This window comes from Ctenopharyngodon idella, chromosome 10 (assembly GCF_019924925.1).
Source record: "Ctenopharyngodon idella isolate HZGC_01 chromosome 10, HZGC01, whole genome shotgun sequence".
NCBI lineage: Eukaryota > Metazoa > Chordata > Actinopteri > Cypriniformes > Xenocyprididae > Ctenopharyngodon > Ctenopharyngodon idella.
The window spans coordinates 25,162,788-25,179,381 of NC_067229.1; the positions used below are offsets into that span (position 1 = coordinate 25,162,788).

General features: G+C 35.6%; 1 protein-coding gene across 1 annotated transcript; it reads left to right on the forward strand.

The window, feature by feature from the left end:
• The first annotated feature begins 1,259 nt into the window (after positions 1–1,259).
• Positions 1,260–15,650, forward strand: ca9 (carbonic anhydrase IX). Its single transcript, XM_051910964.1, has 11 exons — positions 1,260–1,500; positions 5,074–5,106; positions 8,492–8,662; positions 9,998–10,140; positions 11,681–11,773; positions 11,904–11,970; positions 12,329–12,486; positions 12,609–12,735; positions 14,143–14,208; positions 14,347–14,440; positions 14,568–15,650. The coding sequence occupies exons 1-11, from the start codon at positions 1,392–1,394 to the stop codon at positions 14,653–14,655; spliced, it is 1,149 nt and encodes a 382-aa protein (XP_051766924.1). The 5' UTR covers positions 1,260–1,391; the 3' UTR covers positions 14,656–15,650.
• Positions 15,651–16,594: the final 944 nt, after the last annotated feature.

Genomic DNA, 16,594 nt, shown 5'->3' on the forward strand with positions numbered 1-16,594 from the left:
ATTTCCTTTCAACACAAACTAGGTAAACGATGTTAATAGGGTTTAGAAGTATAGGCTCATTGCAGTATTACCTGTTTAATGCTCTTCATGCTACTGATTAGAAGAGAAGAAAAGAGGAGAAAAAGGTCCCTCTTTTGGGAAAATGAAATTTCTCTTTTTCCCTCTGGCTGCTCCTGTTTGGCATTGGTTTTACACCTAAATGAAATCCAGTGCAATAACTAGTTACAATTTATTTTGATTGTCCACATTAGACATTCTTTGTAACTACATGCCAACTAATGCTGCGTTCACGCCATCTTGAGATGACAACACGTGACGTTGTATTCGGAGCTATTCACGTCCTTTGACTGGGAATTATGCGTTTCTACGGCACCACTATCAACGCCTAAATGAAAATACAGCGGTCAGATGGTTCAGCGGCCACGTGGTACACGTGGGAGCTTTCAGAAAACTCCCAGCTTTCAAGCTGTAATTACGAGCTCTATGAGGACGTGAACGCTTTTTACGAGCCAGAATCTCGTAGATACAGTAATTAAAATATGGCGTGAACGCACCATAACTCTGTCTGTGCTTTACTAGACTGTTAGGGTTAGTAGAATAAGTTGACATGTTGCAAAGTTACTTATAGTCAGTAGAATGTCCAAAGTGGACAATCTAAATAAAGTGTTACCCAATAATTTTTTTTTTTTTTTTTTTTTTTTTTGGATGTTGGGCTTCCACTATGTGAAAAGACAAATACAGCAAAGCAAACTGAAGCATATCACAAAATATATCGTTGATGTATTAAAAAAAAAAAAAAAATCTGGTTTCTTTAACAAAATATAAGAAACATCCAAGTGTCATCTGCATGTTGTAAAAGTAAAAGACAACAGTGTGAAAGAGTTTGAAAAAGGTATTGAAAAAAGCACAAAAAACAATAACAGTAATAGATTCCAATAAAAAATGAGTACCTTATTAATAAAAAAAAAAAAAAAAAACATTTTAAGTTTTAAATACTTGTGCCATTAAACTTTAGACTGCAAATTTCAGGACTACATTTTAGAGTAAATTAAGTCTGAAATGGAGCCGCATCTGTGCTTTAAAAGAATTAGCTACTCAGTTTGTAGCTCATTACTGAACTTTGATCAAGGAAGTAGGGAGAGATGTAGTTTATGGGAGAGTGAGAGATTTGGTTACACTCTAACTCTGAGAGAGAGAGAGAGAGAGAGAGAGAGAGAGAGAGAGATGTCCTAGCACCTTGAGCAGCTTGAGCATTGTGATTGGTTTATCCTGTGAAGCCCGGCCCCAGTCCCAGTCTCCTGAGTCACTACAGCACAGGCTGAGATTGGTTCTGTGTGTGAATGAGAAAGGACCTAACAAAAGCGAGTTACCTGTGAGCTGCAGAAGTTATCATGCTGCTGCATATGTTCCTTATCCTACATCTTCAGGTGCTTGTCGTGGCATCTTCATCCTCCTCTGAGGAAGATGGGAGCAGCGAGAGGGATGACGAACACAGTAAAGGCGAGTAAATCTGCATGTGAGCTTAAAATCAGCTATGCATCCATCAGTGTAATTGTGTGTTGTGAATAATCCAAACAAAACTCTGCTGCTCTAAGTGTTAGTTTGTTTGTTTTCCTGGCTTTCTCCAGCTTTTTAGTTTTGCAGTCTTTATTGAAATGTCAGGGAAGCAAATAAAAACTCTAGTAGAGCTAAAAAAAAAAAAAAAAAAAAAAAAAAAAGTTGATATAAATATTTTAATATGTAAATAATTTAAAGTGTAATCAAATAGTCACAGTCAAATTCATCACAGAAAAATCATGTCATACGAAGCCATAGAAGTAGCAATTATTATTGAGCAATTAATATAAAAGTGAATTATGCAAAATTAGCAAAAACTGTGTGCAATAGATTTCAATATGACTGTTGACTTTGGGTGGTTACTGGCTTTCATCCACTGCTCTCTGATTTTAACTCAACAGGTGCATTCCAGGACATAGAGTGATATAAAATTTCACCTACACAAGTAATTATCACCTAAACACAAGCATGAACATAAAATCTATATGTTGTTCAATATTTTCTTAAGCTGTTTCTTAAGCTGCTAAGATCTTTATTGCTTTGTTAACCTGGTGATCATCAAGGCAAAGGTGTGTATTTACTATAGTATTTTGCTAGTTAATGTTTAGCTTATTGTGAAATAGTTCATAAAACAAAATGTCATTGATAATGAGTGAATGAAAATAAAAAGATAGTTTAGCAAAAGTCCTTCCTCCATGATCACATTGATACAGAACATTCAAACATTTAAATTCCTCCATAAAAACAAAGATGCAGTTAGCAGTAATGAAGAGATAAATCTCCCTTGAAATTCTTAAAACTAACCTTTCTTGCTGTGAGTTTCGTGAGTGTCAATGTAAGACATTCATCACATATTCCTGGATGATGTTGCTCATGAGCTGTTTGTGGTTTTTTTGTGGTTGGAGAGCGTTTGGTCTACGTGCCGCTCAGAGTGTACCAGCATCTCCAACTCACCCTTCGCATGATGTCATTGGTTCCCATAGAGACATTCTGACACAAACCTGAGAAATTAGAAAAATAAAAAAAAAGTAGGAAAATTTTTGTGTTTGATCCTGTGCAAAAGTGGAAGCTAATATGGAATGATCTGACTGGCTAACTGTTCTGAACTGCTGGATAATCTCTGTAAGTGTAAGTATGCATAAACGTGTGCATGAGAAAGAATGTCTGGTCACATGAATGAAATCTCCACCGTATTAAATCTGCGTCAGTGTTTCAGAAGTTGGCCAGGAATTAAGTCATCTGTACAAATAACACATAAAACTGAAAATTCAGAATACAGAAAATGGTACATATTGGAAATGGAAAAAGAAAAAAACAAACAAACGGAGATGCCAGTAAAGAACTTAAATAAAAAAAAATCACAATTACAAACTCAGATTTCCAAAAAGCAATATGCCACAGTTGTAGAAGCACAGCTGCAACATCTAGAACTCCGTATAGAGACAAAGTTGGTGCCTGAATTGTATCAAATCTCGTGAAACAGACACTAGTCTTTTTTTTTTTCTTTTTTTTTTTTGTGATGTATATCCAGGTGAAACTGCTTCTGGAACAATGTCAGGCTTGATTTTGTCCATGGGGAATTGATTGGATGGTTGTGGTTTGCTATTGGTGGATCTCATGTGAGTGACAAGTTGCCCCGCCCTCGTCATCAGAGAAGAGAAGAGATGTCGCTGCAAGAGATTATGATTACAAGATTATGAGGCACATGAATAAAAAAAATGATGTGCATCAATAAATAATTTATTTAAAAAAATACTGCAATATTCCATAAATATAGGAGTTGTCCATTTTGAATTCATGGTGACTTTAATGTGTTTCAAAATGAATGACTTGGCAAATATGGGCAATAAAGAGATTTCATGCAAAGCGAGAGTGATATTGTTCTGAAGATCACCATCACATTGGTTGGGTCTTAGTCTTGACGTTGTGCATTTAATGTACAAATAGCCATGGATTTGCCCTTACGTAAAACTCACAGGAGAATACTGCACATAAACCACAAAAAATACTTCACATAAAGTCATCAATATGACTTAAACTCTTGAGCAACTAAACTATGATGATCTGATGAGCAATCTTTCATACTAAATCATGTTATGACCTCAAGCAGTGAAACATGGTCAGCTGTTTCTTTTCTTAGCCTCCAGTGCTTGACACCTCTGTATTTGGCCAAAAGAGCATCTGATTGTTGAAATGCTCTGCAGTGTGGCCTGAGCTTTGAATTATTGTGTTTTATGTGTAGCAGGTTCACTGGTCATTTTAGCATTAGTGCTGATGTGAGCAGTGAGTGCAGAAATCTGCCAGGAGTCTGTACTGGAGCACATAATACTCACATTGACTGAGCTGAATGAAGGAGGGATTGTGTGAGTGTGCTGATGTGTATGAATAAGCAAAAGATACTGTCTTTCTCAAGCCAGCTCATTCACTCAGAATGACCAAACCTGTTCTCACAGTTTTTTGTCTTCTACCTGTGCCTGGATTGCTCTGGAAGGACTAAAATAATTGTTATTAGGACTAGTTACTACTAGTGTAGTAATAGCTGATATTTTTAGTAGTATTCATAACATTATGTACATGCTAAAAGTTTGTTGAAGGCTTGGAAACACCAAGTCATTAGGGAAAAAAGCAGCAAAGCTTGTTCTTCGTAGCCTTCTTAATTCATTTGTAGTGACCAGACTTATTAGGATGGAGCCTTATTTCACAAACAGATTTGTCAAATATTTTCTAAGGCATAAGCCAATGTTTGGGTGTCTCTAAATAAGGTCTCTAAGGCCTCTAAATGATCAACATGATCAAAACTTTGCTGAAAAGCCTGTTTTACTTAATCTACTACATGCCTTCTGTCATCTGATTGATAGTTTAGACTTTTTTAGCAAGTAAAAGTCTTTCAGTAATTGTACAAACGTCCACCTTCAGCTAGTGGTTCATGTGTCTGTTTAATGTGAAATCTTTACTGATTTTTTTTTTTTTTTTTTAAGTAAACATAACAATAACTTTTATATTGTTAGTAATATTACAAGATGGATATTTACTGAACTGAAGCAACTGAGGTTTTCCTATTTATCCATACATCTATTATTTTATATGTCAGGCTTTACAGGGTTAAACTTGGTACATGTAAACATATTAATGGATATTTTGACGACACCTAATTAAAACAAATCCTACCAACAGTCGACACTGTAACTTAAAAGCATTATAACTCTGTAACCCTGATCAAGGAAGTTCAAATTTAGCATGTATACACTATAAATTTAACATATTTGATATATATAGTAGTGATATGTAGTATAGTAGTGCTACTATGAACTATTTTCAATGATGAAAAATATGTGCAAAAACAATTACTAATCATACCAGCAATATATATATATATATATATATATATATATGCGCATTTGGTGGGTAGTTTGGTCTCTTTTTTGGACAAACTAGCCACCAACCCCCCATTTTTAAGAGTTAAGCTTTTCAAGAATATCTTTCTTTCCTGACATAATCTCTTTCCATTCTTTACAGGTTCTTCTCATCAGCACCACTGGGGTTACCATGGTAAATATATACTACAACTACCCACTACCGACTTTTTAAGAGTTTTCCTTACAGTTTTGTATCAAGCTGAATTTCTAACTTACTTACTAGCAGACAGTCTTACTAGTTAGCCTACACTGCTTTCATGAGTCATGACTTAGTAACACTGTAATATATTATACTGTGAGTGAAGAGAATCGTAATTTATATGATTTGGTTTAGAAATTGTGTAGCATTGTTTAATTAGATAAAAGAGTAGATTAGACTACGATTTATTTCATAACAAATGAACAATGTAATTAGATTTACAGATTACAATCCCATTTGCAATCAAATCAGGTCAACATGGAATCATACTACTAGTAAGGTGCATTTACTTGAACCTGGATCTAAGCTGGTCATTCATTATTTTGATGTCACTTCATGCTATTAGCAGCCACCACTGCTGTTCACTCTAAACCTAAATTGTGTCACTCATGTTGCACTGCCATTTGTTTATATGTGTTCTTATTTTGAGAGACTGGATGAGAGAAAAAGACATTAGGCCTCGTTTATAAAATGTTGCGCAGAAACCGTCCAAAATTTGATCTTACGATCATTTCTCAGATGTGCGGACTTGTGATGCATAGAATGAACGTACACACAGAAAACGAGCGTGCGCCTTTCTTTCAGATGTGAAATCTATAAATCGCAAATGATCTTGAACTTGCGCCGCAGCTGAATAATTTCAGTTCTCCGTGTTTTAAACGACACCTAATTAATGTCATTTACATATAAAACAACATGTTCTCCAACCAATACGACCATATAGGTCATTTAATGTCACTTCCCTGAAATACGACCCATAGGATAGTTTACTAAAGTGGCGCCCCTATCGACAACAGGACACTTTCATTTTAATTCATGAAATACGACCCATAGGAACGTTTGCTAAAGTTGCGCCCCTCTCGACAACAGGACACTTTCATTTTAATGCGTTGTTCCCTTTTATCTGCGTCATATTTCAGGTTTCGCATAGCTCAATTGGCAGAGCATTGCAATAACACCAGAGCCGTTAAATATGAATAACACTATTCAATCATGTGATCATGTGATCGTGGGTTCGATCCCAGGGAACGCATGTGCTCATGAAGTGTGTTATGCACTAAATCACTAAGGGTAGTTTTAGGGGTGGGGTGGGTGTTGTCGTTAATAAAAAAAATAAATAGTTATGCTAAATAAAAATAGGAGAAATGGTGTAAAAACTTCACACATTGCATTTAAATGAACACGCATTTTGATTGGTAACGACAGTCATACGTCATGTCATGATGGCAGACGTAACACGACACTGTCATTATTTTTACGCCCACTAGAGGGCGCATGACTTTAAAAAGTAAATATAGGTCGTAATAAGGTGCTTGAAAAACGACCTTTTTCGGAGGACAGTCTCAAAACATCACCAGTCATCGTCCAAATCCTTGGCGAGCTGCAGGAATAGCTTAGATTTCCAAAAACCTGCTGTAATCTGACAATGAAAAGTGCGTACTCTGCTCAGACCCTGACGTGGGGCTAAGCACTTTTCCACGTCAAAGACCGTTTTTATAAATATGAGCGTACGCACGCTTTATAAATGAGGCCCCAAGTCTCCCACCAGCTCATGCCACACTGAATAATTAAGGCTCATGTTTTCAAACGAACCTGACAAACATCTTGTGGGTTTGTGCGCTATAGGCGACATCATGAAAATAAAATTTATTTATAATGTATAAATAAAATTAAATGATTTAATAGGAACTATAGCCTACATAAAAACACAACACATCTTATTTCCCCCTTTCTATATGTAAAGTGCTTTGAGTACCCAGAAAAGCGCTATATAAGTGTAAGGAATTATTATTATTAATTATTATAATTATTAATTATCACCTCTTATTAATACTAATAATTAATTATTAATATTAATACCACCTTATTAATTAACACCAAAATATCTTAAAAATAATCAGAATGAGCTTTATTCGCCAAGTGCGCAAACACACAAGAAATTGGTTGTGGTTTCCAGGAGCTCTGGGTACATACATATATAGCACAAATAAATTCTGTTATATAGCCTAAGCAAAAATAAGATAATACAAGTGACAACCTAATAGGTTTTTTTTTTTTCTCCATAAAGATTAGTTTAGGTAGTTTGAAGATTAATTGCAGTAATTTTTACTCTGCATGACTTTATTGCATACTTATGTTTTCAGTGTCAGAAACACGGTAACCCATATGTCTTTTGATAACCAAAACAATAAGCACACCAAAGCTTTTCAGTTAATTCTTTTCTGCGTCCCTGTTGAATGTAAGCACTTAAGCAAGGTGTTAATGTTAAACTTGTGGTTTATGTTTTCAGTGTCAGAAACACGGTAACCCGTATGTCTTTTGATAATATGTTTCCACCAAAACAATAAGCACACCAAATCTTTTCAGTTAATTCTTTTTTGTGTTCCTGTTGAATGTAGGCACTTAAGCAAGGTGTTAATGTTAAACTTGTGGTACTCGAGTTCTTAGCAATATATTATGATAATACTTTACTGTTTGCTGCTTTTATTCATGTTTCTTTGTTTTCCCTTGTCACTTTCAGTTATTTATCAGTGATTCAATTTGTTGAACATAACAGGATTTAGTATGGTAGCATTATGCCACTTTATTCCCTAGAGTGAATGATAAGCATTTTAATTGTGAAATTTATTATCTGCTTGTTTGTTATAGCTATGTTTATTATTATTATTATTATTATTATTATTATTATATCACCCACCTGTATCCCTCACAAAGCAAATGAAAGAGCAATATCCCATAGTCAATGTATTGAACTAACTGAACGAGAACCTTAATTATAATTCCATAAATGTTACGTGTCTGTTTGATTTTCATTGGTTCCCTTGTTCCTTTGTTCAGTTCTCACTACTCCTTAGTTGTCATGGTCACCTTAATTATGATTAATTGATTTCCAGCTGTGTTTGTTCAATTAGTCTCGTTTCTGTTTCCTATTTAAGTTGTACCCTGGCTTTCAGTTGTTGCCCGATCTCTGTTATGTAATGTTGTGTTTTTTCCCTTGCCTGAGTTTACTATTAAACTGTTTATTGGATTGTACCTTCTGCCTTCTTCTTCCTGCATACACAAGTTACGTAACAAATGCTCACTTGCTTGAATGACACAAGCATATGACCATTTTTTTTTTTAAAAGTTGCCAATAGTCTTAGCAATTCATGAAATGAAATGCAACAGTGCCCTGAAGCTTTATCTATATTACTAGTGCTTTTTTTTATATTTAGTCCAACACATTTTAAGAATACTGCTATTTGTCATCAGGTTATGAACTTTTAAATAACACGATATCGTTAAGGCTGTTGTATGTTAATGATTTTCATTGTCTCAGATCAGGACGCATGGTCATCTGCATTTGAACACTGCAGTGGAAAGTCACAGTCTCCAATCGACATAAACACTCATAAGGTTTTCTATGACTCCAGACTTCCTTCGATTAAACTGGAGGGATATGATCTCACCGGCTCACCCACTCTTAAACTCATCAACAATGGACACACGTGTAAGTCAAGGCCCCTTTACATCAAACACAAGATTTTCAGCACGATCAAATGTCACAAGTGGATCTATTCACACTAGAACACTAAATCTCTGGAATGAAAAACAGGGACATTTTTAGTTCAGCTATCTAAGGCCCTATCCCAAATGGCACCCTAAACCCTCACGGTCTTCCTCTGAGTCCGCACTTTCATGACGTAATATCGCTTTGGCTGCCGGGTAGAAGTCCTCTGCATAGCTTGCAGACTTGTGGGCTCAGCAGAAGCGTGCATTGAGGGCGCATAGCGGCCGCAAAGGGGGCACCCTTCTGAAAGCTAAAATGATGAATGGGACACCATACAGTCTCGTGGACTCAATGGACATGCGCACGCAGCGACCATTGTAAGTCCACAAGACCAAAAGTGCACTTGAAGTGTGCCATTTGAGAAAGGGCCAATATATCAATGACTTCTCCAGTGTTATCATCTATGAATTAAAAAGATGGCAAAATTCCAGTTTTGTGTATTTTGGCGAGAGCATTTTGGGGAGACCATTGTTATTTGTCACAGGTCTCATTTTTTTGTTAAATATCTCTTGTGGAACAAACATTAAAATAATGAAACAGTGTGATATAAGTAAGTTACTGCAACAAACAAGAAGTTTATATTAAGTAACCTAAATTTTAAACGCAATATTGCCAGTTACTTTGTGTATTTTTGCTTCACCAAAAAATTAAGTCAAAGCAAAAATTGTTACAGTTGAGTGAATGATTCAATGACTTATTCATAAAGGCAGTCACATGTTTCATTCCTGTATCAGTGTTGATCAAATTTGTTGAATGAATGATTTAGTCATAATAAATTCACTCATAAAGAATTACTCGAGTACTCGAGTTCTTAGCAATATATTATGCCAGTACTTTACTGTTTCCTGCTTTTATTCATGTTGCTTTGTTTTCCCTTGTCACTTCCAGTTTTGTGACTTGTTGCCAGTTTTATACTAAAAATCATTTTAATTTAATTTTGTGTTCCAAAAAAGGAAGATTGTCATATGGATTTAGAATAACATAGAGTGAGTAAATAGTGACTGAATTTTCATTTTGTGGAGAACTATCCCTTAATGTTCATTTTAAATGTGCTCTGTGTCTTCTGCCTCTTAGCTGATCATTTTCATGCAACATTTGTTGTGCTGATGTGAATATGTTTTTGTTTGCTTTTAACTGTTAAGCGCTTTTGCTCTTGGCTGAAACAGACTATTCTTCTGATTTGTTTGAATTTTTGGTCTGAAAAGTCCACTATTTTGCTGCCATATGTTGGTTTTAATGAATCTAAAATGCATGCTTTTTATGTTCTTCTGTCAGTACAACTGAGCCTGCCGAGCAGCATGCGTATCATGAGGGGATTTGATCATGTTTATGTCGCGGCCCAGCTTCACTTTCACTGGGGAACTACAGAAGTCCCTGGTTCAGAGCACACCATAGATAACGTACATTACCCTGCCGAGGTGAGCAGTGATAAAGGAAACATGGCGTTTAATGGTCTCTATAAAACAATAGCCGCTTTCACACATCCAGCCTTTTCGGAAAATTACAATGACCCTTTATCGTTTCAAGATCATATTGCGAAATGTAGACATACTGAAAAATAATACTGGTAAATCACTTCTGGCAACCTCTGGTCAATTATCAGTTTAATGCTTTGTGTGAACAAAGCTGTAGGATTACCAGTTGGAGTACTTATGCGATCAGGATGTGCCAAAGAAACACACTGACTTTGGGCCAATCATAAAGTTCTTATCGAGATGACGCTATTGCTGTTTACAGCAATGCCTGTGATTCAGAAGCTGAAAAATGTTGGCAGATTGAACAGCAAGTGAAACTGAAGTGTTCTGCTCATCTAGGTGTGTGAAGATATCTTCTGCCGATTATTGACATCACAGAGTTAAGCCAGAATGTTCATGCTGCTGTGTGAATGGTATCACTAAAACGACAGAAAGTTGCTGCTTGTGTGAACAGCAGATGTGGTACATTTACCAGAAAAGGCAATCCAGCCATTTTACGGCAAAATAGTGGTTTTAATGTGTGAAAGAGGCTATCAGGCAACAGATAAGAGCAAATGTCATGGCATTAATTGTTTTCTGTATGGAATTTCCAAACCAATCTCATGAGAAACCATAACTATTGAACGAGTTGGAGATATCTCATGAATTCATACAATGTGATTCATATGAAAATGTGTCCCCCCCCAAAAAAGTAAGTATGAAGCTGCACCCCTAAACATTACCATCAATGGGCCGTAAGCAGATAAAAAAGTGCAAACAGGATGATGAATCCATATGAATTAGCCATCAGTTCACCAAAATGTAAAATAGTTATGAATTGCCATGAGATTGTGTTGGAACTCGGCAGCTCTTCAGATTTCAGCAGAACTGGATCACCTGTCATTCACAAAATTCTACACATCTCCCACTGATTATTATGTTGGGTTTTTTATTATTATTGATAGAAAGTGTTTTATGTAGCCTATGTGTGTATTTGTTCAATATTTTTTACGAATATTGTTTTCCATTTCATTACATTTTTGAAATAAAATTAAATGTGGTAGAATAAGGCAAAGGGGTTGAAGCAGATTTGTGTAAATGAAATGCATGTACAAAATTTAAACTGAATTCCATATTTTCTATAGTTTTACAAACCACCATACTTACTGTTGCAGTACTCACCTCTAGCAGGCAGCTGTAACAAATGCATTCTTTTGCTTGGAGTTTAAATTTTTTAAGATAAAGTTGGAGATACATAGTGCAAAAACAAAAAACACTGACTTTCAGATGTTAATTCTAAAAGGGTTTCCACATCCCCAGTCTCCCCTATATCTCAGCTTTCTTTAACAAATGATTCCATGATTAAGTTAATTTCCCCCTAAAAAGCAACACGGGAAAAGTCTGCAGATTCTTTCTTTCCTAGTCAAAAGTGATTACAAACATTGCATATAATGTGTGACATATTGCATAATGTTATGTTACGACAATTTCCTAATTTCCCCAGATCCACGTGGTTCATTATAACTCCAAATATGCAAATCTCACTGAGGCTGCTAGTAAAGCTGATGGATTGGCAGTGTTAGGAGGATTCATAGGTGTAAGTCTTTTGACTAAAACCTTTCTGGCTACAGTAAAGTTTTCCAAGCAGCAGAATGTGATTTGATCAATACCATTAAAGTATTTGCAATACGTTTGTTAGTATTTTCTTTTGACTTTTTCCTCAACAGATTGGCCTGCATGAAAATGACAACTATGAAAAGATCTTGTCTGCTTTATCAGACATCAGCATAGAGGGTAAGAAACTGGAACTAATGCCAAATTTATTGAATTAACTGAAAAGGTGGCACAGAAGCACTTCTGAAGTGACATTTAGGTGGACTGTTTAATGCTCCTCAGAGGTGGCATAAATTACACTTAAATTACAGCTGTATTCTTTGACACTAGGAGCTGAAGTGGGTCAGAGTAGGGATAATTTAGTTTGGCTTTTATGTGGCATTGCATCTTTACACTGAATTCTGAGCAGACAGAGCAGCCTTAACTTGACTGTGTGAAGATGCCTTAATATCTGTAAACAAAGAAAAGCATTACTGATGTTTCTGAACCAAGTGGAGATGGACTATCATCTAATCTGATCTAATGGTCTTTTTGTCAGAGTCAAACACTGAGATTCCTGGTTTTAATGTGCGCCATCTTCTGCCAAACAGCCTGGAGAGGTTTTATAGGTACAATGGGTCCCTGACGACCCCTCCATGTTTTCAGACGGTCAGCTGGACTCTGTTCAATGACTCGATTAGAGTTTCAAGAAGACAGGTCAGGCTGTTCTCATAACCTCCTCTTGAACCTTGTGAGAAATGCACAAAAGAGCATCATGACATTTATTGCTTTTGTTGATAACACCCAAATCACTGCGTTCTTGTTCTTTCTTCTGTTAGCTAGCGGCATTGGAGGACACGTTGAAAACCGAACACAACAAGCTTCTGTCCAAAAACTTCAGAGCACCACAACTTCTGCATGGGAGAAAAGTGCTGGCATCTTTCCACACAGTATCCACTATGGGAAGTATGTATAATGTATATTAGGTCTCTTTTAGACCTGTGTTGCATAAAAAGGTAGATTGGTCTAATTTGAATCCGAAAAGTAAGACTGATTAGCCCTAACTAATTGCTAGTTAGTCAGACAAGTTCTTAAAGGGTTAGTTCACCCAAAAATGAAAAATCTGTCATTAATTACTCACTCTCATGTCGTTCCACACCCATTAGACCTTCGTTCATCTTCGGAACACAAATTAAGATATTTTTCATAAAATCTGATGGCTCAGTGAGGCCTCCATTGACAGCAAGACAATTAACATTTTCAATGCTCAGAAAGGTACTAAAGACATATTTAAAACAGTTCATGTGACTACAGTGGTTCAACCTTAATGTTATGAAGTGACAAGAATACTTTTTGTGTGCCAAAAAACCAAAATAACGACTTTATTCAGCTATATCTAGTGATGGGCAAATTTCAAAACACTGCTTAATGAAGCTTCGAAGCTTTACGTATCTTTACGAAAGCATGTATCAAACTGCCAAAGTCACGCCCCCCAGTAGTGAACCATTGAAATTTCGAAACACTTATGACATAACGAAGCCTCGTTTACTGAAATCACGTGACTTTGGCAGTTTGATATGCGCTCCGAACCACTGATTTGAAACAAAAGATTCGTAAAGCTTCGAAGCTTCATGAAGCAGTGTTTTGAAATCACCCATCACTAGATATTGTTGAATAAAATCGTTATTTTTTTTTTTTTTTTTGCTTCATAACATTAAGATTGAACTCTGCAAAACTCTTGGCGGATTCAGTTTTTGCTGTTATTGGCGCTGGAATAGGGTGGAGTTTGGGTTCGTTCAGTAGTGTAATTAAATGTGATTACATGCAGATACTTTGAATTTATGTGCAATGTATGTACACAAGTAGTTAAAAACTCCTAATATAAAGTGGCTCTAGCGTTGTATCTTTTTAAACCCAACAAACATCTAGATGCCACTTGGTTTAATATTATTTCAAGAAAATATTCAGTAATGCTATCGATTTAACATCACTGACACTATCAGATGAGAACAAAATTTGAATTGAATTGAATTGAGCTGGAAAATGACACTAACTATGCAACATCAACACTGTTATTGAACTGAATCGAATCAACATTGAACTAAAATGAGCTGAATAATGACACTTATCTGTTTATTACATTGAAGCTGCTTTGAACCAATCTTAATTGTATAAAGTGATCTAGAAATAAATGTGACTAGACCTGTAGGTTTAGTATAATGGTCTAAATACTTTGTAGATAAGAAATCATGATCCTGTTTGTATCAACATACATTGTGTTGGATTTGGCTGATAGTTGATTCTGTTAAGTAACACATATCATGCATAATTACCATATATCAGTGTAAGTCAATTTTGTGTTGTTTTTCATAGAACCCAGAGAAGATCCAGAGCCTGAAACACAAGACAACAACGTAGTGAAAACTAGTGGAGGCGAATGTAAGAATCTACCATTTAGTTTACTGTGTAATATAAACTGCGAGTCAACTGGAGACACCATTTATATCAGAAGATGTTTCTTGTGTTGATGTTACCTATTTCATTTTGATCATTACGCAAGTTGTGTTTTGTTCACAGGGCACATTCTGGCCATTACGTTTGGCATTCTCTTCGCCATCACATTTCTGGTGTTCTCCATGTACACATATCGGCAGCAGAAGAAGTACTCAAAGTATGTTCATGCCCATCTCTGATTCATCACCACTTCATTTAAGACAGTTTTTGTTTGTAACCTTTACTGCTCTCTGCTTTTTGGAAAGCAGTAAAAAAAAAATGCTTCTCTCTCTGTCTTTCCACAGGTTTAAAAAAGACTCCAAGCAAAATGTTATTTATAAACCAGCTGCATTAGGAAAAGACATAGATCAAACCTCTGTTACTATAACATGAGCCACAATAATACTGAAACTTTTTGGTCTTGCTTGTTTGTTGAGGGAAGTGTCTTGAAAGTGAGATTTTGGAATGAATTTCCCAAACAAAATACGGTTTGCAAATTAGCAGAAGCGATTGTATGTGATTAATCTTTAGGGTGTTTAAAATTATGTTGTATAGTTGTGTGTTCTGGTATGTTGTATGTCACTATGTGTCAGGATATTTTTATAAACACTCTTAAAATAAAGGTTCCAAAAGGGGTTTTCGCAGTGATGCCAAAGAAGAACCATTTTCGGTTCCCCAAAGAACCTGTCAGTGATCATTTCTTAACAAAAAAAATTTTTCTTAGTGTGAAAAACAATCTGATCAGTAATACATAAATAAAGAAATAAATTTGCCATCCTCTGCACCTTGAGCCAAATTTCATTACAGTATACAATACTATAGCAGTTTCTTGGTCTTCTGACAAAAGACTTTCTCTACCTTTCTTAGGCAGTCGTCTCTCAGTTCTGCACGTGAAACAGCTACAAATAAATTTGACAATCACAAATTTGAGGGTGTACATGTGCTACAGTTTACTGGACACAGAATAGTGAAATTTCTCTCATATAAAATACTGTTACTGTGTGCTGTAATTATTCTGTATGCGTAAGCAGTATAAAACCCTGTCGATGATTCTAGGATACAATTTCTAAAGCACAATCACCTGTGCTCCTATCCCGAGATTCTGACTGGTTTGTCATAATTTCTGCTACTGAATGTTTACTGATGGATAAATGTGTGCTATTTGAGTTTACATAGTGACACTTGAGTTAATTATAGCCTACTATGTATTTTCTGAATGAGAACATGGTTAAACCACTGTAAAATAAGGGCATTTTTGTGTAGTTTTGCAGAAATCATTAAGAAAATTGGGATGTGTGTGAAAACAAGTGAAACGTGTTTATAGTTTTGAGAAATGTATCTTTGTTTTGAGAATTGAATAAATGGTTTGGGAAATTGTGTCAAATCAATCAGTTATAGTGTGTTAGTAATCGAGAAAAACTGTAAAAGTGTAAATGTGTCTAATATTGACAGTTTTTATCATTTAGCCCATTTAGTCCAAAATGTTTGAATTTAGGAATTTAATCAGATCATATCTATTTTCAAGTAAATAATATTTCATTCATCCACCCACAAAAAAATTTTATGCTATTTTAACAGTTCTAAAGCTAGTGTACATTTTGATAAATTCCCAGCCTACATTCACACAACCCAGTGACTACTGCCCTCTTAGAGTGGACCACAAACTATGATTTACTCATTAAATGCTGACAATTTCAGTCTTATGTGAAGCTGCGTGACCAAACGGGTGGAAAACTTCCTCAGTCTAGTTCCCTCAGATGATACTGCAGGTATGTTTCAAACATGGTCCAGAATATTAAACATTCACACGAGGATTCCTGTGAGCGCCAGTCTAGTTTAAGATGATTAAACTTTGAAATCTGAAAGCCCTTATTGTTTCTCATTTAAAGTCCATGAATTAAATTATGTGTGTTTTAGGAGATTACATGATCTACCATAACCTCCTATATATAAAGGCTTTGTGTGTATTTCAACACAACTCTGCTGAAGACTAACTATATATGAATTGTGCAATCTAATGCACAGGGGAGGTCACAGGGTCATTTATATATTGACAGAAGGGCAGAGGTCTGAGAGCCTAATGTGTCAAAGCTGCAAATATCAGTAACACTTCAAGTTAAGTTAATGCAATAACTAAAATGAAACAGCAGTGCTTTTGCCGCATTTACAAATTTTGGTTAATGTCAATTTAATGATGTCGCCATAATTTAGCATGTTTTTTTGTGTTATCACAAATAAAACAATGGACTCCAAGCAAACCCATGCAATATGCTTACAAAATCTTTAACACAATTTTAATAATATCTGAGTAAAGGGTGATGACGTCAATTTT

Coding starts and splice junctions, on each gene's coding strand:
- ca9 (XM_051910964.1), top strand. CDS start 1,392: ATGCTGCTGCATATGTTCCTTATCCTACATCTTCAGGTGCTTGTCGTG. Junction 5,107..8,491: donor GCACCACTGGGGTTACCATG/GTAAATATATAC, acceptor TCATTGTCTCAG/ATCAGGACGCATGGTCATCT. Junction 10,141..11,680: donor ACGTACATTACCCTGCCGAG/GTGAGCAGTGAT, acceptor TAATTTCCCCAG/ATCCACGTGGTTCATTATAA.